Source organism: Oncorhynchus tshawytscha, linkage group LG06, assembly GCF_018296145.1.
Source record: "Oncorhynchus tshawytscha isolate Ot180627B linkage group LG06, Otsh_v2.0, whole genome shotgun sequence".
NCBI lineage: Eukaryota > Metazoa > Chordata > Actinopteri > Salmoniformes > Salmonidae > Oncorhynchus > Oncorhynchus tshawytscha.
This window is the reverse complement of record NC_056434.1, coordinates 16,119,951-16,142,104: the sequence shown is the minus strand read 5'-3', so window position 1 is coordinate 16,142,104 and position 22,154 is coordinate 16,119,951. Positions and strand designations below refer to the sequence as shown.

Below are 22,154 nucleotides of genomic sequence, written 5' to 3'. Positions count from 1 at the left end.
TCTTAAGTAGGATGCATATAAACTGTGATGTCTGAAATGTTTTGCTGTCTGATTTCAGCTGTTCAGAACCTTTGGGAAAGATTCAACGTTGTTTAAAGCTTCTCTAGTGTCCGTGAGTTATTTACTCTGAAAAATAAGAACCTAACACAGGACAGGAAATTCATGCAGTTATCAACCGAACATCCCAGGTCATCCCTACTGCCTCTGATCTGGCAGACTCACTAAACACATGCTTTGTTTGTAAATTATGACCGAGTGTTGGAGTGTGCCCCTTGCTTTCCATAAATAAAAAAAACAAGAAAATGGTGCATATCTGGTTTGCTTAATATAAGGAATTTGAAATCATTTATACTTTTACTTTTGATACTTAAGTATATTTATATCAAATACTATTGAGACGTTTACTCAAGTAGAATTTTACTGGGTGACTTGTACTTTTACTTCGTCATTTTCTATAAAGGTATCTTTTACTTTTGCTCACCGCTGGTCATACCTAAACCCACCACTGGGCATACCTAACCCACCGCTGGTCATACCTAACCCACCGCTGGGCATACCTAACCCACCGCTGGGCATACCTAACCCACCGCTGGGCATACCTAACCCACCGCTGGCCATACCTAACCCACCGCTGGGCATACATAACCCACCAATGGGCATAACTAACCCACCGCTGGGCATACCTAACCCACCGCTGGTCATACCTAACCCACCGCTGGGCATACCTAACCCACCGCTGGGCATACCTAACCCACCGCTGGGCATACCTAACCCACCGCTGGTCATACCTAACCCACCGCTGGTCATACCTAACCCACCGCTGGTCATACCTAACCCACCGCTGGGTATACCTAACCCACCGCTGGGCATACCTAACCCACCGCTGGTCATACCTAACCCACCGCTGGGCATACCTAACCCACCGCTGGGCATACCTAACCCACCGCTGGTCATACCTAACCCACCGCTGGGCATACCTAACCCACCGCTGGTCATACCTAACCCACCGCTGGTCATACCTAACCCACCGCTGGGCATACCTAACCCACCGCTGGTCATACCTACCCCACCGCTGGGCATACCTAACCCACCGCTGGGCATACCTAACCCCCAGTGGCTTTCCATAGCCCCCTTACACACAGCATTGCGCGCACTATCTATTGTGCTGACACAGCAGAGATTCATATTGGCACAAAAAAAGTTAACACAGCAAAACAATGAAATAACACATATGGAATCATGTAGTAACCAAAAGTGTTTTATATTTTAAATTCTTGATTACAGCACTTGTTGGCTGATTTTCCTTCACTCGGCAGTCCAACTCATCTCATACCATCTTAAATGGTTTGAGGTCGGGTGATTGTGGAGGCCAGGTCATCTGATGCATCACTCCATCACTCTCCTTCCACATAGCCTTACACAGCCTGGAGGTGTGTTGGGTCCTGTTGAAAAACAAATTATAGTCCCACTAAGCACAAACCAGATGGGATGGCGTATATCTGCAGAATGCTGTGGTAGCCATGCTGGTTAAGTGTTGAATTCTACATAAATCACGGACATTGTCACCAGCAAAGCACCCCCACACCATCACTCCTCCTCCTCTATGCTTCATGGTGGGAACCACACATGCAGAGATCATCCGTTCATCTACTCTGCGTCTCACAAAGACACGGCAGTTGGAGCCAAAAATCTCCAATTTGGTCTCATCAGACCAAAAGATAGATGTCCATTACTCATGTTTCTTGGCCCAAGCAAGAGTCTTATTATTATTTGTGTCCTTTAGTAGAGGTTTCTTTGCAGCAATTTGACCATGAAGGCCTGATTCACGTAGTCTCCTCTGAACAGTTGATGTTGAGATGTGTCTGTTACTTGAAATCTGTGAAGCATTTATTTGGGCTGCAATTTCTAAGGTGCAGTTAAACTTATCCTCTGCCACAGCGGTAACTTTAGGTCTTCCTTTCCTGTGGCGGTCCTCATAAGAGCCAGTTTCAGTTTTTGAGACTGCACTTGAAGGAGCTGGAGGCAGCTAAAGCGGAGCGGCGACACTACGAGGAATTGGCTTGAGGTATCGTGCACAAGAGGCAGCCCCAGAATTTTTTGGGGGGGGCACACGGGGAGATGGGCAAAGTCAGGTAGGAGACCTGAGCCAACTCCCCGTGCTTACCGTGGCGAGAGAGTGACCGGGCAGGCACCGTGTTATGCAATGAGGCGCACGGTATCCCCAGTGCGCAGGCTGTAACCCGGTGCGCTACATCGCAGCTCCGCGAATCGGCCAGGCTAAAGTGGGCATCGAGCCAGGAGGGATGAAGCCGGCTCAGTGCATCTGGTCTCCAGTGCTTCTCCTCGGCCCGGGTTACATGGCACCAGCCCTTCGCACGGTGTCCCCGGTTCGCCAGCACAGCCCAGTGCGGTCTGTTCCAACCCGCCGCACTTGCTGGGCTACAGGGGGTATCCAGCCAGGACAGGTTGTGCAAGCTCGTTGTTCGAGACCTCCAGTGGGCCTCCACGGCCCAGTGCATCCGGTGCCTCGGCCAAGGAGGAGGCCTCCTATAGTTCTCGCCCTTCACTCCGGCGCTGCCAGAGTCTCCCGCCTGTCCGGCGCTGCCAGAGTCTCCCGCCTGTCCGGGCACTGCCAGAGTCTCCCGCCTGTCCGGCGCTGCCAGAGTCTCCCGTCTATTCGGGGCCCGCTGTAAGGGTCCCCAGTCCGGGGTCGGCGGCGAGGGTCTCCGCTCCAAAGGGGCCACCTAAGTGGGCCAAGACTAAGGTGGAGTGGGGTCCACGTCCCGCGCCAGAGCCGCCACCGCGGACAGGTGTCCACCCAGACCCTCCCCAATGGGTTTAGGTTTGGGGGGGGTACTGTCACGTCCTGACCTTATTTCCTTTTTTATGTCTCTATTTTAGTTTGGTCAGGGCGTAACTTGGGGTGGGCATTCTGTTTTTTGTTCTGTGTGTTATATTTCTATGTGTTTGGCCTGGTATGGTTCCCAATCAGAGGCAGCTGTCAATCATTGTCTCTGATTGAGAACCATACTTAGGCAGCCTGTTTTCCCACTATGGGTTGTGGGTAGTTGTTCTCTGTGTCTGTGTTTTCACCATACAGAACTCGATTTTCATTTCTTTCCTTCACTTTGTTATTTTGTATTTTTTCATGTTCTGGTATAATAAATTATCATGGACACTTACAACGCTGCATTTTGGTCCGATCCTTCCTACTCCTCATCAGACGAAGAAGAAGTTTGTTACACCATTACCTTAAACATATAAATCATATGAATTTCTATTATATCAGTAACGCGCCATAGTGTGTTGGCCCGTTATACTAAGTTCTAATCAATAGCCTGGACTGTGTTTTGTGTATGTGTATCTTTTATCATCATTTTAGCTTTCTAGTAAATAAATAATCAACTAAAATTGGTGTGGTACGAACTCATTGGTGGGACCCGGGTTTGTGCAGATTCCCGGATTATGCGACATTCAGAATGAGACTAGAGGAAATTGATTAATTAGCGACGGTTGTAAAATCGATATTCTGTTATTCTTTGAGTTAATTTGGGAAAGAGAAACTCAATAAAACTAATTTTCCCATGGTACCCCAGGTTAAGGAGTTAATAATTGCTTGATTAATTTAATCACGCAGTTAGAAACCTTTAATAATTAGATGAGCAACAGTCGTCACATTAATTAATACAACGTCACGCCTCAAGGCACACCAGTTAATTGAAATGCATTCTAGGTGACTACCTCATGAAGCTGTTTGAGAGAATGCCAAGAGTGTGTAAAGCTGTCATCAAGACAAAGGGTGACTACTTTGAAGAATCTCAAATATAAAATATATTTTGATTTGTTTAACACTTTTTTGGTTACTCCATGATTCCGTTTGTGTTATTTCATAGTTTTGATGTCTTCACTATTATTCTACAATGTAGAAAATAGTAAAAATGAAGAAAAACCCTTGAATTGAGTAGGTGTGTCCAAACCTTGGACTGGTACTGTACATATATACCTCAATTACCCCGTGCCCCTACACAAAGACTCAGTACTGATACCCCGTGTATGTAGCCAAGTGTAGCCAACTCATTGTGTATTTTTTATTACTTTCATTATTACCTGTTTTTCTTTTCTATTATTTCTCTATTTTCTTTCTCTTTACATTGTTGGTCCGTAAGCATTGTTGGTAAGTAAGCATTTCCCTGTTAGTCTACACCTGTTGTTTACAAAGCATGTGACGATTAAAAATGTGTTTGATTTGATTTAGACTTTTCATTTTGAACCAATGTGGAATAGACATTGAATTGACATCTATGCCCAGTGAGGACTCTACATTGCACCATTGAATATCTTTCCAGCTATAGTAAAGTATCTGTATTTTACTCAACTTTCTACTGGAATCATGCCAGCTCATGGAGAGTTGTAATATACACTCAGTGGACCATTTATTAGGTACACTACCCCGTTCACGAAAATGGTTAGCTCCTACAGACAGTAAGTCAATTGGCCGTGTCTTGCTATATAAAGCAGGCAGACAGGCAGAGGCATTCAGTTACTGTCCGACTGAACGTTAGACTGGGCAAAACGAGTGACCTAAGCGACTATGAGCGTGGTATGATCATCTGTGCAAGGTATGCCGGTTCCAGTATCTTATAAACGACCGGCCTCCTGGGCTTTTCAAGCATTACAGTTTCTTGGGTTTATCAAGAATGGTATGATAAACAAGAAACATCCAATCAGCGGCAGCCCTGTGGGCGAAAACAGCTCGCTGATGATAGGTTGATGGAAAATGGCAAGAATTGTGTCAGCCACTGGCAAATAACGGCGCAGTACGACAGTGGTGTGCAGAACAGCATCTCGGAACACAGTCCTTGTCACGGATGGGCTATTGCAGCAAATGATCAAACAGGGTTCCACACCTATCAGCTAAAAACAAGAAGAAGCATTTCAAGTGGGCATGCGATCACCAACACTGAACAATTGAGGAAAGACATCCCCTGGTCCGACAAATCCTGGTTCCTGTTGCGTCATGCTGATGGCAGAGTCAGGTTTTGGCGTAAGCAGCATGAGTCCATGTCCCCATCCTGCCTGGTGTCAACGGTACAGGCTGTGGTGTAATGGTGTGGGGAATGTTTTCCTGGCACACGTTAGGTCCTGACCCTTGATACCAATTGAGTAACGTTTCAATGCCCTGAATAATTCAGGCTGTTCTGGAGGAAAAACAGGTTCCGAGCAGGTACTAGATAGGTGTACCTAATAAACTGTCCGCTGAGTGTATGGGTTCTGTTTTTGACTGGCGTTAATAAGGAGGTGCTAGTGTCAAACGCACGTTAGTTTGCAATTAGGTCATGTTAAAACAGGTAAATTGCCAAACCTGGCATAAGGGCTGTTTTAACATGACCTAATTGCAAACTAACGTGTTAAAACAGCCCTTATGCCAGGTTTGGCAATTTACCTGTTTTACGCTCAGATGGGAGGGATGGAAATATTTGAGGCGTGTCCTTAAAAACATTAACCAAAGTGCTAATTTCAGGCAGTGCTGGTAGGGATATTTAAGACCAACCGAAGCTGGTTTTAGTGGTAATGCAGATGGTTATGGAATTAATTTTGACAGCGGAAACACAGCCTATCCAGCCGTGACCCATACTGCCCATATGCACATGGAACAAGATGTGCTTTTGGTGCCTCTATACTTTGTATTTAGAAACATAAAACACGTTTTTTTCCCCAAAATCTTATATTTGATTAAAAACCAAGCATAGCCTTCCCGCCTCTCAATGAAGGCTGTTTTCTATTTGAGAAGTGTGAATGTGATCTGTAAGATTCCAATATGTACAGTGCATTAGAAATGTATTCAGACCCCTTAACTTTTTACACATTTTGTTACGGTACAGCCTTATTCCAAAATTGATTAAATAAAACAATTTCGTCAGCAATCTACACACTGTTAGGTTCTTATTTTTCAGAGTAAATAACTCACAGACACTGGAGAAGTTTTAACCAAGTTAATTCTGCCCAAAGGTTCTGTACAGCTGTAATCACTGGTCACCCCCAGGGCCAACTCCTCCTTTGGCCACCTCTCCATCCAGTTCTCTACTGCCAATGACTGGAACGAACTACAAAAATCTTGGAAACTGGAAACACTTATCTCCCTCACCAGCTTTAAGAACCAGCTGTCAGAACAGCTCATAGATCACTGCACCTGTACATAGCCCATCTATAATTTAGCCCAAACAATTACCTCATACCCTACTGTATTTATTTATTTATTTTGCTCCCTTGAACCCCAGTATTTCTAATTTGCACATTCTCCTACTGCAAATCTACAATTCCAGTGTTTTTCATTTCTATATTGTATTTACTTCGCCACTGTGGCCTTTTTATTGCCTTTACCTCCCTTATCTCACCTCATTTGCTCACATTGTATATGGACTTGTTTTTGTACTGTATTATTGACTGTATGTTTGTTTTACAGCATGTGTAACTCTGTGTTGTTTTATGTGTCGAACTGCTTTGCTTATCTTGGCCAGGTCGCAGTTGTAAATGAGAACTTGTTCTCAACTTGCCTACCTGGTTAAACAAAGGTAAAGTAAAATAAAATAAAAAATAAAATCAGACAAACTGTTACGGCTCTCGTCGGTTGGCATGGACCAAAACGCAGCATGGTAAGTGTTCATGATTCTTTATTACTCAAAAACACTCGAACAAAATAACAAGGTGAAACAACGAACAGTTCTGTAAGGCAAATAAACTATACAGAAAACAACGACCCACAAAACACAGGCGGGAAAAGGCTGCCTAAGTATGACTCCCAATCAGAGACAACGATAGACAGCTGCCTCTGATTGGGAACCACACTCGGCCAAAAACAAAGAAATAGAAAACATAGAAATATAGAAACTAGAATGCCCACCCTAGTCACACCCTGGCTTAACCAAAATAGAGAATTAAAGCCTCTCTATGGCCAGGGCGTGACACAACCCAACATTTGTCCCATCCAGATATTTATATCCCACTTAAGACACTCCTCCTTCTCTCCAATCCTTACATTTTTGGCTCTACAGGAAGCTAATAAAGAGGGTAACAGGATACCAAACATTTCTTACTCTCTTAAGAGAATCTGTCCTCACCTCCTGAACTCAACCCCTCTTTCATCTAATACACAGATATCCATCTGTCTTTCCTGTATCAACACGTCGCTCTCCTATCCTCCATCAAACACATTCCGAGACAGGATTGTGTCAATATGGGGAAGGGTATCAAAATATTTCTGAGGCATTGAAGGTACCCAAGAACACATTGGCCACCATCATTCTTAAATGGAAGAAGTTTGGAACCACCAAGACTTCCTAGTGCTTGCCGCCCAGCCAAACTGAGCAATTGGGGGAGAAAGGTCTTGGTCAGGGAGGTGACCAAGAACTCGATGCTCACTCTGACAGAGCACCAGAATTCCTCTGTGGAGATAGGGTAACCTTCCAGGATGACAACCATCTCTGCAACCCTCCAGCAATCAGGCCTTTAAAGTACAGTGGCCAGGCGGAAGCCATTCCTCGGTAAAAGGCACATGACAGCCCGCTTGGAGTTTGCCAAAAAGGCACCTAAAGGACTCTCAGACTATGACAAACAAGATTCTCTGGTCTGATGAAACCAAGATTGAACTCTTTGGCCTGAATGCCAAGCGTCCGTCTGGAGGAAACCAGGCACCGCTCTTCACTTGGCCAATACCATCCCTACGGTGAAGCATGGTGGTGGCAGCATCATGCTGTGGGGATGTTTTTCAGTGGTTGTGACTGGGAGACCAGTCAGGATTGAGGGAAAGATGAACAGAGCAAAGTACAGAGAGATCCTTGATGAAAACCTGCTCCAGAGTGCTCAGGACTGCGGCGAAAGTTCACCTTCCAATAGGACACCGACCAGCACACAGGCAAGACAATGCAGGAGTGGCTTCGGGACAAGTCTCTATGTCCTTTTGTGGCCCAGCCAGAACCTGGACTTGAACCCAAACTCTGGAGAGACCTGAAAATAGCTGTGTAGTGACACCCCCATCCAACCTGACAGAGCTTGAGAGGATCTGCAGAAAAGAATGGGAGAAACTCCCCAAATACAGGTGTGGCAAGCTTGTAGCGTCGTACCCAAGAAGACTCTAGGCTGTAATCGCTGCCAAAGATGCATCAACAAAGTACCGAGTAAAGGGTCTGAATACTTATGTAAGTGTGTTATTTCTGTTTTTTATTTTTTATAAATTTGCAAAAATTGTGTAGATCAATTAGGGAAAAAACAATTGAATCCATTTTAGAATACGGCTGTTACGTAACAAAATGCGGAAAAGGTGAAGGGATCTGAATTCTTTCAGAAGAAAATGTATATTAAACATTATATTTAGGAGGACTATAACGGTTAGTGGACATTCTCCCTTTCTCTTTATATTTGATCTTTGTCCAGTTACTGTGAAAAGCTTGGATGTGCATAAAATCCTCAATATTCTGTGTTCTTTTAATAACATATGCCCACAGGGAGCAATTATGGCACCTGTAAGTGTATTTAGACATAGCCTATTTAAAACAAGTTGTTGTTTTGTTTACAAATTGATCCTAATTATTCACTCTCTTTTTTTAGGCCTTTTCAATAATGAATTTAATCTTGCTAATTGACAACGTTTGGCATGTCCATGCTCAGCCAAAATGGAATTTACACTAGGCCTAACCCCTATATGAATGCTTTGTATATATTTCCACATTGAAGCCATGCAATTAATTAGAACAATGTGGACTGCAAACAGGTTCAAGTTAACATATTTAGCAAAAATGGGATAGGTCTACATTGAGTTATTATGGATATAATTTGGAATTTTTGTCTGCTTTGTCGTGACCGCTATTTCCGGTGGATTCTTGGGCATAGCGCACCAAACTAATGGAGGTATTTGGATATAAAAAATATCTTTATGGAACAAAAGGAACATTTGCTGTCTAACTGGGAGACTCGTGAGTGAAAACATTCGAAGATCATCAAAGGTAAACGGTTCATTTGATTGCTTTTCTGATTTTTGTGACCAAGCTTCCTGATGCTAAGTGGAAATAATGCTATGCTATCGATAAACTTACACAAACGCTTGTATTGCTTTCGCTGTAAAGCATCATTTCAAAATCTGAGACGACAGGGTGATTAACAAAAGGCTAAGCTGTGTTTCAAAATATTTCACTTGTGATTTCATAAATATGAATATTTTCTAGTAATATTTTTTGACTGTTGCGCTATGCTATTCAGCGGTTGCTTATGACAATTCTCCCGGAGCCGGGAGGGGTAGTTCTAAGAAGTTTATACGGGGCCAGTACGGGGCACGGAACCCCGCCGATCCTTCATGACTGGACTACCGACGTAACCTGCTCGAGGGGGTACTCAACTGGCCCCTACGCCGCGACGTCCCCTGAATGCCCAACTGCTGGCCTGGCTGCCGCGGCTCGCTAGCTGCTAGCCGCAGCCCGCTAGCTGTCTAGAGCATATTGGACTGTTAGCTGAATAGTTCCATCGGCCACTGTCTTGGGCCACTATACCTATTTGCCCATTGGACTTGGACATCTCTGCTACTTGGAACCCTACTAATCCTCCGCACGCGGAGGCTAAAACAGACATTCCTCGTCGCAACGTCCTTCTAAGGCCCTTCTGCTAGCTTGCAAGCCCCAGCCTGCTAACTGTCTGAATCGCCATGTCTCCAGCCAGCCCAAAAACTTACTGGACCCCTATAATCACTCGGCTGAAAATCAACCACCATTTACTTCCACCTCCCACATATGTGGTGACATCACCTGGTTTAAACGTCTCTAGAGACAATATCTCTCTCATCATTACTCAATGTACTCACATCCTACCTACCTTTGTCTGTACATTATGCCTTGAATCTATTCTATCTCGCCCAGAAACCTGCTCCTGTTACTCTGTTCCGAACGTACTAGACAATCAGTTCTGATAGCCTTTAGCCATACCCTTATCCTACTCCTCCTCTGTTCCTCTGGTGATGTAGATGTCAATCCAGGCCCTGCAGTGCCTAGCTCCACTCCTACTCCCCAGGTGCTCTCATTTGTTGACTTCTGTAACTGTAAAAGCCTTGGTTTCATTCATGTTAACATTAGAAGGCTCCTCCCTAAGTTTGTTTTATTCACTGCTTTAGCACACTCTGCCAACCCGGATGTCCTAGTCGTGTCTGAATCCTAACTTAGGAAGACCACCAAAACCCCTGAAATTTCCATCCTTAACTATAACATCTTCCGACAAGATAGAACTGCCAAAGGGGGCGGTGTTGCAATCTACTGTAGAGATAGCCTGCAGAGATCTGTCATACTATTCAGGTCTGTACCCAAACAATTTCAGCTTCTACTTTTAAAAATCCACCTTTCCATAAACAAGTCTCTCCCCGTTGCTGCTTGCTATAGACCACCCTCTGCCACCAGCTGTGCCCTGGACACCATATGGGAATTGATTGCCCCCCCATCTATCTTCAGAGCTCATGCTGCTAGGTGACCTAAACTGGGACATGCTTAACACCCCGGCCATCCTATAATCTAAGCTAGATGCCCAAATCCGTAAACACGGGCACCCTTATAGATATCATCCTAACCAACTTCCCCTCCAAATACACCTCTGCTGTTTACAACCACGATCTCAGTGATCACTGCCTCATTGCCTGCATCCGTAATAGGTCTGCGGTCAAATGACCACCTCTCATCACTGTCAAACTCTCCCTAAAACACTTCAGCAAGCAGGCCTTTCTAAACGACCTGGCCCGGGTATCCTGGAAGGACATTGACCTCATCCCGTCAGTAGAGGATGCCTGGTTATTCTTTAAAAGTGCCTTCCTCACCATCTTAAATAAGCATGCCCCATTCAAAAAATTTAGAACCAGGAACAGATATAGCCCTTGGTTCTCTCCAGACCTGACTGCCCTTGACCAGCACAAAAACATCCTGTGGCGTTCTGCATTAGCATCGAATAGCCCCCGTGATATGCAACTTTTCAGGGAAGTTAGGAACCAATATACACAGGCAGTTAGGACTGCAAAGGCTAGCTTTTTCACACAGAAATTTTCATCCTGTAGCACAAACTCAAAAAAGTTCTGGGACACTGTAAAGTCCATGGAGAATAAGAGCACCAGGCTAGGAAACACTGTCACCACCGATAAATCCACTATAATTGAGCATTTCAATGAGTATTTTTCTACGGCTGGCCATGCTTTCCACCTGTTTACCCATACCCCGATCAACAGCCCTGCACCCCCCACAGCAACTCGCCCAAGCCTCCCCAATTTCTCCTTCACCCAAATCCAGATAACTGATGTTCTGAAAGAGAAGAAAAATCTGGACCCCTAAAAATCAGCTGGGCTAGACAATCTGGACCCACTCTTTCTAAACTGATCTGACGAAATTGTTGCAACCTCTCTTTCGTATAGTCTGAGATTCCCAAAGATTGGAAAGCTGCCGTGGTCATCCCCCTCTTCAAAGGGGGAGACACACTAGACCCAAACTGCTACAGACCTAAATCTATCCTACCCTGCCTTTCTAAGGTCTTCGAAAGCCAAGTTAACAAACAGATTTCCGACCATTTCGAATCCCACCGTACCTTCTCCGCTATGCATTCTGGTTTCAGAGCTGGTCATGGGTGCACCTCAGCCACGCTCAAGGTCCTAAACGATATCATAACTGCCATTGATAAGAGACATTACTGTGCAGCCGTATTCATCGACCTGGCCAAGGCTTCGACTCTGTCAATCACAACATTCTTATTGGCAGACTCAACAGCATGCGTTTCTCAAATCATTGCCTCACTTTCTTCACCAACTACTTCTCCGTTAGAGTTCAGTATGTCAAATCGGAGGGCCTGTTGTCCGGACCGCTGGCAGTGGGTGCCACAGGGTTCAATTATTGGGCTGACTCTCTTCTCTGTATACATCAATGATGTCCCTCTCGCTGCTGGTGATTCTTTGATCCACCTCTACGCAGATAAAACCATTCTGTATACCTCTGGCCCTTCTTTGGACACTGCGTTAACTAACCTCCAGACAAGCTTCAATGCCATACAACTCTCCTTCCGTGGCCTCCAACTGCTCTCAAATGCAAGTAAAATTAAATCTATGCTCTTCCACCGATTGCTGCCCACAACTGCCTGCCTGTCCAGCATCACTACTCTGGACGGTTCTGACTTAGAATATGTGGACAACTACAAATACCTAGGTGTCTGGTTAGACTGTAAACACTCCTTCCAGACTCACATTAAGCGTCTCCAATCATCTCCAATCTATTTCGCAACAAAGAATTCTTCACTCATGCTGCCAAACATACCCCGTAAAACTGACTATCGTACCAATTCTCGACTTCAGCGATGTCATTTAAAAAATAGCCTCCAACACTCTACTCAACAAATTGTCTATCAACGTGCCATCCGTTTTGTCACCAAAGCCCCATATACTACCCACCACTGCGACCTGTACGCTCTCGTTGGCTGGCCCTCGCTTCATACTCGCCGCCAAACCCACTGGCTCCAGGTCATCTACAAGTCTCTGCTAGGTAAAGCCCCGCCTTATCTCAGCTCACTGGTCACCATAGCAGCACCCACCCCGTAGCACGCGCTCCAGCAGGTATATCTCATTGGTCACCCCCAAAGCCAATTTTTCCTTTGGCCACCTTTCCTTCCAGTTCTCTGCTGCCAATGACTGGAACGAGCTGCAAAAATCACTGAAGCTGGAGACTCATATCTCCCTCACTAACTTTAAGCACCAGCTTTCAGAGCAGCTTACAGATCACTGCACCTGTACACAGCCCATCTCTAAATAGCCCATCCAACTACCTCATCCCCATATTGTATTTATTTATTTATCTTGCTCCTTTGCACCACAGTATCTACTTGCACATTAATCTTCTGCACATCTACCATTCCAGTGTTTAATTGCTATATTGTAATTACTTCGCCACCATGGCCTATTTAATGCCTTACCTACCTCATTTGCACAGGAAACACTGAGTTGCTGCATTAGCTGCTGCACTCTGGCTCTTGTGATAGTGTTTCAAATAAGACATAGCTGAAGAACCAGGCTGTGTGACTGTGAACTCTCCCCGCAAAGCTACGTTCAAGGCCAGCGCTATGTCGAGTTGGGAGTGCTGCCAGGTTGCTCCACGCGACTGAGAAATGGAAACAGAAACACTAGTCTTGACTTTCATTTTCCCCTCACAGTGTGTGTATATGGGAACCCCCCCCCCACCCCCTACTTTGCACATTCTTCCACTGCAAATCTACCATTCCAGTGTTTTACTTGCTATATTGTCTTTACTTTGCCACCGTGGCCTTTTTTTGCCTTTACCTCCCTTATCTCACCTCATTTGATCACATCGTATATAGACTTGTTTCTACTGTATTATTGACTGTATGTTTGTTTTACTCCATGTGTAACTCTGTGTTGTTGTATGTGTCGAACAGCTTTGCTTTATCTTGGCCAGGTCACAATTGTAAATGAGAACTTGTTCTCAAGTTGCCTGCCTGGTTAAATAAAGGTGAAATAAATCAAATAAAATACAAATGGTGACGGGTGGGAGGGAGGTGCGGGTGGCAGAGGGGGAGAGGCTGGAGAGTGAAACAGCTTTACTCTTCCTCACTCCACCACACCCATTTCCTGCCAAGCCCGGCTGATGCAGAGTTTTAGGGGAAGTCCGTTACACACTCTGCAAGGAAAATCCTGCCTCTTACACAGACACCGCTTGCAGAACAGAACGCACTCCGGATCACCTAATCACCTGCCCTAAAAAAAAGAATTTGGTCTTCTTTTTTATTTTACCATCACCACCTCCACCTTTGTGTCCACCATGACCAGGTCCAAAATCATCTGCAATATTATGATTGCCTGCCTGTTCCTGTGGTCGGTCAGTTCCCTCATCATCATCGTGGTGTGGGCCACCTCTCCGGACATGAAGGGCGCCAGCCAGTGCAGGACTGATCTGCAGAACCTGACAGAGAAGCACGAGGAGGCCAGGGTGCTGTCCTCCAAGATCAAGCAGGCCCTGGAGGAGATGGTGGAGGAGGGCCACACCAACCAGACCCGGCAGCTCATGAACATGGAGCGGTTCCTGAAGCGTCTGGGCAAGACCAACGTGTCCCTGGCTGACTGTCATCAGGAAAGCGTGAGTGTTTGCTTGGCTCCTCTCCCTCACTCCCCTCCCTGGTTCCCGCAGCACTGAGGTTAACTGACTTAGTCCCTCAGGCTGCAAAGAGCTATCCTCTGCCTCTCCCCTGCCTCTAACCTTTCCGTTGTACCTGATGCCCTTACTACATTTTGTCATTTTAGATTGATCTGATATCCAAACCTTTTCTAACAGTCATGGCTGTGATTTAGTGTTTATAATATTTTTTTGATATCATATCAGTTGGAGTGTTTATAATAGTTTCAGTGAAAACAAGTTACTGTATTATCAAGACAAATGATTGCTAGTGAAAAACCACATTAGGCCTTTGCATAACAACCAGAGGCACAATGGACACGCAGTTATGCAAATGCTCTGCAAATGCAGCAATCACATTCTGAAAAACTGCTGGTCCTCCCAGGGAGTGGGTGGGAGGTCAAGTTAAACCCTTCCTGGAAGAAGAGGGAAAGCAGTCATAGGGCACACCATGCCTGTGTCTGATATGGCATGCTGTTCTCTATATAATGCTCTACGTTTGACCAGAAATATGTAGGCAATAGGGTGCCATTTTGACTGTAGTCCATGTCCTTTAAGCACAAAGGTCTCAATCTTCCACCATTGATTTGGACTTTTCTTAGCAGATATTAGCAGATATCTTAGCAGAGTATTCATCTGTGTTGTTTTACATAAAACGCTGGATGAAAGGACTATTTTCAGAGGCCGTTCTTATAGCCAAATCTGGTGCTGGCACAAGCATACTTCAAATATGTGATAGGAGGGACTCCTTGGGATGACTGTGCCAATGGTCACAGAAGTTGTATCAACCACTTCTGGTAACTTTAAAGTCCCGAGGAGTTACTCAATGACCACCATTGTCTTTTTTCAGGTTATTTTGGGTGTAAACATTACTGTCCTGGAAAAAGAGATTGAGATGCATAAAGAAATCGAGGCAAATCTCACTTCAGAAATCACGCTACACCAAGGTAGGAAAATTGGTGTCACAGTGGGAGGTATGGGATTTTTGCCTCTGGTATTGGCTACCATGAAAGGAGCTCTTTCTCACCAACAATATTGCTAGCAGCATTTCCCCCTGTAACCATAGAAACCGCCCAAGTTAGGATAAATGAATACACATGATTGGTTAGTTATTGCTCCTTAAAAAAGGCTGTGCTTACAGCTGTTCAAAATGATGACAAATTATGATTTAAGTGAAAGTTCTAGTAAAGTGAATTTCTTTAATAGCCATCCCATCTGTTTACCATTCCTTAAAAGCTGTCACACAGGCTACTTTCAAATGAAATAGTGGACTCCCAAATGACCCTGTCTCTAATAATGATCACTACTCACACGTTTTTTTACTTAGCTTAACAAGTTACCAAGTTAATTCAGTTACTCACTTTACTGTAGGCCTCCCAAATGATCTGTTCTCTAATAATTAATCACCACACAACATAGTAGGCTGTAAGCAAATAGTTGTTAAGTCTGGTATTAAAATTCAGATATATGTAGGGTATAACTTCATAAGTGAGTCAGCGAGTCAGCGACCTGCAACATACTTCAGAGTAAATAGGTTAATCAGCCTGGTCTCAAAGACTAGACGTAACATAGTAAAAGCAAATCCGGGACACTACAATGAGTATTATATGTAAAGTTTGGCATGGTTACATAAGACAGATGGTTACTTAAGGCAAACTGAGCAATTTTTTTACTACTTACTACTTTTTAGCTACTTCTCACATACTTAAAATGTTAGTTAACCATTCTCCTAACCATAAACCTAACATTAACCCTTTTAGCTAGCCCTTCCCCTAACCCTAACCTTAACCCTTTAACCTAACTCATAAACGTAACCCTAACCCCTAACCTATCTAACATTAGCCAGCTAGCTAACGTTAGCCACCTAGTTAGAATTCATAACATATCATACGTTTTTCAAATTCGTAACATATAGTACGTTTTGAAAATTCGTAACATATAATCAGTTGTGGAAAAAGTACACAATTGTCATACTTGAGTAAAAATAAACATACCTTAATAGAACATTACTCAAGTAAATGGGAAAGTCACAGTAAAATCATACTTGAGTAAAAGTCTAAAAGTATTTGGTTTTAAATATACTTAAGTATCAAAAGTATAAATCATTTCAAATTCCTTAACCTCTTGAAACTAGGGGGCACTATTTTCATTTTTGGAAAAATAACGTTCCCAAAGTAAACGGGCTATTTTGTCAGGACAAAATGCTAGAATATGCATAGAATTGACAGCTTGGGATAGAAAACACTCTAAAGTTTCCAAAACTGTAAAAATATTGTCTGTGAGTATAACAGAACTGATATTGCAGGCGAAAGCCTGAGAAAAATCCAATCAGGAAGGGACTCTTATTTAGAAACCTCTGCGTTCCTATGCAACCCTATTGAGCAGTGAATGGGATATCAACCAGATTCCTTTTTCTATGGCTTCCCTAATGTGTCTAGTGTCACAAGACATAGTTTCAGGCTTTTATTTTGAAAAGCTATTTCAGATACAAAAATAATAAGATTTGCTATCTGACTGGGAGTCTCGTGAGTGAAAACATCCGAAGCTCATCAAAGGTAAACGATTTAATTGCTTTAATTGCTTAACCTTTAATTACTAACTATGTTTAATTGTTACCAGATTAAATTAATGTGTGTTGAAAAATTGGGCGTGCAAAATTATTCAGCCCCCTTAAGTTAATACTTTGTAGCGCCACCTTTTGCTGCGATTACAGCTGTAAGTCGCTTGGGGTATGTCTCTATCAGTTTTGCACATCGAGAGACTGAAATTTTTTCCCATTCCTCATTGCAAAACAGCTCGAGCTCAGTGAGGTTGGATGGAGAGCATTTGTGAACAGCAGTTTTCAGTTCTTTCCACAGATTCTCGATTGGATTCAGGTCTGGACTTTGACTTGGCCAGTCTAACACCTGGATATGTTTATTTTTGAACCATTCCATTGTAGATTTTGCTTTATGTTTTGGATCATTGTCTTGTTGGAAGACAAATCTCTGTCCCAGTCTCAGGTCTTTTGCAGACTCCATCAGGTTTTCTTCCAGAATGGTCCTGTATTTGGCTCCATCCATCTTCCCATCAATTTTAACCATCTTCCCTGTCCCTGCTGAAGAAAAGCAGGCCCAAACCATGATGCTGCCACCACCATGTTTGACAGTGGGGATGGTGTGTTCAGGGTGATGAGCTGTGTTGCTTTTACGCCAAACATAACATTTTGCATTGTTGCCAAAAAGTTTAATTTTGGTTTCATCTGACCAGAGCACCTTCTTCCACATGTTTGGTGTGTCTCCCAGGTGACTTGTGGCAAACTTTAAATGACACTTTTTATGGATATCTTTAAGAAATGGCTTTCTTCTTGCCACTCTTCCATAAAGGCCAGATTTGTGCAATATACGACTGATTGTTGTCCTATGGACAGAGTCTCCCACCTCAGCTGTAGATCTCTGCAGTTCATCCAGAGTGATCATGGGCCTCGGCTGCATCTCTGATCAGTCTTCTCCTTGTATGAGCTGAAAGTTTAGAGGGACGGCCAGGTCTTGGTAGATTTGCAGTGGTCTGATACTCCTTCCATTTCAATATTATCGCTTGCACAGTGCTCCTTGGGATGTTTAAAGCTTGGGAAATGTTTTTGTATCCAAATCCGGCTTTAAACTTCTTCACAACAGTATCTCGGACCTGCCTGGTGTGTTCCTTGTTCTTCATGATGCTCTCTGCGCTTTTAACGGACCTCTGAGACTATCACAGTGCAGGTGCATTTATACGGAGACTTGATTACACACAGGTGGATTGTATTTATCATCATTAGTCATTTAGGTCAACATTGGATCATTCAGAGATCCTCACTGAACTTCTGGAGAGAGTTTGCTGCACTGAAAGTAAAGGGGCTGAATAATTTTGCACGCCCAATTTTTCAGTTTTTGATTTGTTAAAAAAGTTTGAAATATCCAATAAATGTCGTTTCACTTCATGATTGTGTCCCACTTGTTGTTGACTCTTCACAAAAAGATACAGTTTTATATCTTTATGTTTGAAGCCTGAAATGTGGCAAAAGGTCGCAAAGTTCAAGGGGGCCGAATACTTTCGCAAGGCACTGTACTTACCATACGAAACGTAACAGATCATACTAAATGGAGTGTCTCAGATTTACTTACAAAATAATATGAAATGCGCTGAGACCAGGTTGGATTCATGTGAAGCAGTAGGGGGGCAGATTACAATTAAAGCTTTTTTCAGAGGAGATTTATCAGATGTGATTGGTGAAAAGACAAATATGTAAGTGGAAAGAATATCAGAATTGGGCTGCCTGTGTAATGAGAACTAGGGATGTCCTATTTTGATCTATCAAAGAAGACGTCAAAAACATCCCTAACTACCAAAAGTATGCCTTAGCATCAAATGGCACTGTCATTGCACTTCAAAACTGATTATGGTGAACATGGATTTAACATTTTATTTATGTCACTAAATGTTTTGTTTTCGCGCCTTATGATTTCAGAGCACATCAAATTCCTTCAGGATAACTTGACACGGACATCTCATAAGTGGGAGTCCTGCGAGGCTTTGTACTCAGCTGCTGAGAGTCAGCAGATAGCAGCTGAGAGCCAGGCCAAGGACTGCGAGTCCAACAAGCAGTATTTACAGAAGCAGCTGTAAGTATCAATAGAGTGACACTGACCTGGTACAGAGTTAAACTGAACTGATATACACCTTCAGCTTGACTACTGTTATGAATCAGCTAAACATGCCTGGCTGGTTTAACTTTCATGAGGGTTGATATCGTTTTTGCACCATGGTTATATTTGCAGGCAGATGTGCAAAGTGAACCATCACAGCGAGCCTGTGAATGGCGGAGTTGCCGCACCCCAGAGTTGCATTCTTGCCCTGTCTGTTGTCCTCTTCGTCAGTCTGCATTTGATAACATGTGAGTGTAATATCACAAAGCGCTAACTAAGCATCATTATTCAATGCCATGAACGCTTACTGTATTTAAGCAGTGGCTGTGATAGCAGTGTGGAAAATAAACCAAAGATCTATATATCAATGTGATTAAATATTTGCCTTCCACATGGTTTCCAGGAACATGATGCTGAGCCTGTGAGGTCATTGAAGACAATTACGACAAGTTCTCCAGGACAATAAGATGGACCTGGACTTGGTATTATATGGTTATTAGTGCTGAGCGATTAACCATCATAAAAAAAAGCAAAAAGTTATTAAACCTCTCTGGGATAGGCGGGACGCTTGCGTCCCACTTGGCCAATAGCCAGGGAAAATGCAGAGCGCCAAATTCAAATAAAATACTTTAAAAATCAAACTTTCATTAAATTACACATGTAAGACCCCAAATTAAAGCTACACTCGTTGTGAATCCAGCCAACATGTCAGATTTCAAAAAGGCTTTTTGGCGAAAGCATAAGATGCTATTATCTGATGATAGCACAATAGAAAACAAAGAGAGTGTAACATATTTCAACCCTGCAGGCGGGACACAAAACACAGAAATAAAATATAAATCATGCTTTACCTTTGACGAGCTAGTTTTTTTGGCACTCCAATATGTCCCATAAACATCACAAATGGTCCTTTTGTTCGATTAATTCCGTCGATATATATCCAAAATGTCCATTTATTTGGCACGTTTGATCCAGAAAAACACAGCTTCCAATTTGTGCAACGTCACTACAAAATATCTCAAAAGTTACCTGTAAACTTTCCCAAAACATTTCAAACTACTTTTGTAATACAACTTTAGGTATTTCTAAACGTTAATAATCGATCAAATTGAAGACGGGATCTGTGTTCAATACAGGAAGACAACAAACTGACGCTACTTTTCGAGTCATGCGCCTCTCTCAAAAAGTACACTTCAAATGACACTCGTTCAAGATGGCCGTACTTCTTCCTTACGCAAAGGAATAACCTCAACCAATTTCGAAAGACTGGTGACATCCAGTGGAAGCGGTAGGAACTGCAAACAAGTCCCTTAGAAATCTGATTTCCCAATGAAAACTCATTGAATAGACACCTCAAAAAAACATCTGAATGGTTTGTCCTCTGGGTTTTGCCTGCTACATAAGTTCTGTTATACTCACAGACATGATTCAAACAGTTGTAGAAACTTCAGTGTTTTCTGTCCAAATCTACTAATAATATGCATATCTTATATTCTGGGGATGAGTAGCAGGAAGTTGAATTTGGGCACGCTCTTTATCCAAAAGTGAAAATGCTGCCACCTATCCCGAAGAAGTTTTAAACAAATAATTGACAACCCTCGGTTCAAATACTTGAATTTTATTTCATTTTATTTTTGGGAGCCCAACTCGCTGTTTCTCTAGAGAGAAATCAAATGATTCACAAGATAAATCAACTCAAGAAATTTGTGGGACGCTGGGCTGAAGGGAGTTTCCTTTAAACAAATATTCAACCTAGTTCATTGTAGAAACATGGTAATTATCTACAGTGACCATAATGTATTGCGCCTGTTTTTCTGTCTCAGTCAGAGACAGAAACACTTTTACTCCTGCTATGTTAGGTTAGATACATACAGACCGCATAGACCGCATGAGAGAGGAATGTACACAACACAAAGACCTCAGAGAGGGATAGAGGAAGTTTGTGAAACTACGCCTTAATTTCTTTGAAGAACTAGTAAAATGATAACGTCAGACAACCTTGCAGCTAGCCTCGCTAAATATAATGACTAAAGACAGAACAGCATGGGGAGTACAGAGATGACGTTGTTTGGCTGCTAATTCCTGAGCAGAGATGACTTTAAGGAAAGAAAAATAATAAAGTCATCAAATAATATACACAACTGAAATATTGTATTATTTCATAGTAATTTTCTATTTTTCTATTGATGTCTACCCAATGTGGACCTGACAGAGACAATGGAACATTTTCAATGTTTTGGCAATTGAATGTTCACTATTTTGGGCTTTGGAATTTCTATTAAAAAGCACAAAAATAATTCTTATGTCATTATTTCATAATGCATTTAATGTAAAAAAAAAAAAAGCATATTGAAACCGAAACCGAACCGACCTAGAAAAGCACGGATTGCTCAGCACTAACGGATATCACTGCTGTAAAAATGTTGACTGAAACAAGTTAAGGAAACAGTCAATGATAGTTTTGTTACTATTTTAGCAGTTTTTGCTTCCAGTTCTTTCACATCACATTATTATACATGGCCTAATTTTATTATTTAATAGTACCATTAGCTATGCTATAATTTAATTGAATACCTAGGTTTTTAATGTCCATGTTTTGGGATATTTCAACAAGGCACAATTTCAGTATGTTTAAATTCTCTGTTTTTATTTTTCTGTAAGTAAGTGTTGCTCACTATCCTTTATGGAAAATCTATGCAAACCTTATACTTTTATAAGCCTCACAATGCAACATTAGTTGGAATTTATATAATAAAGTGTGTCCAATTATTTTTGGCACTGGCCATTTGTTTGTCGATTTTATTTCAGAAAACCTTTTTTTGAAAAATAAGAACATACATATTTGTTGCTGAGAACATTCACGTTTGCAACAACGGCCTAGGGAATGCAATGGATGGGGGAGGGGTTTGTAGTGAACTGGGGATTATAGGGCCATGATCACATGAAGAGCCAAGCCCAGGTTGGGAATTTGGCCAGATCACCGGATGAATCTAGTGACTGACCACAGAGAAGACCTTGGATAAACACCTCCTCTGAACAATGGCAGCCTTTGCAGGACACTGTTCCTATCATTGCCCTGGCCTGTGGCCAAAGAATCTGGCCTAAGGTTTTGGAATCTCCTTTATCAGAGCAATGAGTGCCCCCTACTGGCCTTCACACAAAGGGGTCTGGTAGCAGCCAGAAGCCTACTGTACTGTCTGGACTCTGGCATGGGTGGTCTGGCCATCTGGCATTTTGGGTAAAAGCCAGATGGGCTGGTCCATTTTAGCCAATTTGGCTAATAATGGTGGCCTCAAGAAAAAACAAT

The 22,154-nt window shown here is 42.9% G+C and overlaps 1 protein-coding gene across 1 annotated transcript; it reads left to right on the top strand.

Annotated features, from left to right (window-relative positions):
- Positions 1 to 13,657: 13,657 nt before the first annotated feature.
- On the top strand, positions 13,658 to 19,453 carry LOC112253316. Its single transcript, XM_024425318.2, has 5 exons — positions 13,658 to 14,147; positions 15,034 to 15,130; positions 18,670 to 18,823; positions 18,980 to 19,095; positions 19,251 to 19,453. Coding segments are annotated over exons 1-5 (684 nt in total). The 5' UTR covers positions 13,658 to 13,832; the 3' UTR covers positions 19,253 to 19,453.
- The last annotated feature ends 2,701 nt before the right edge of the window (positions 19,454 to 22,154 follow it).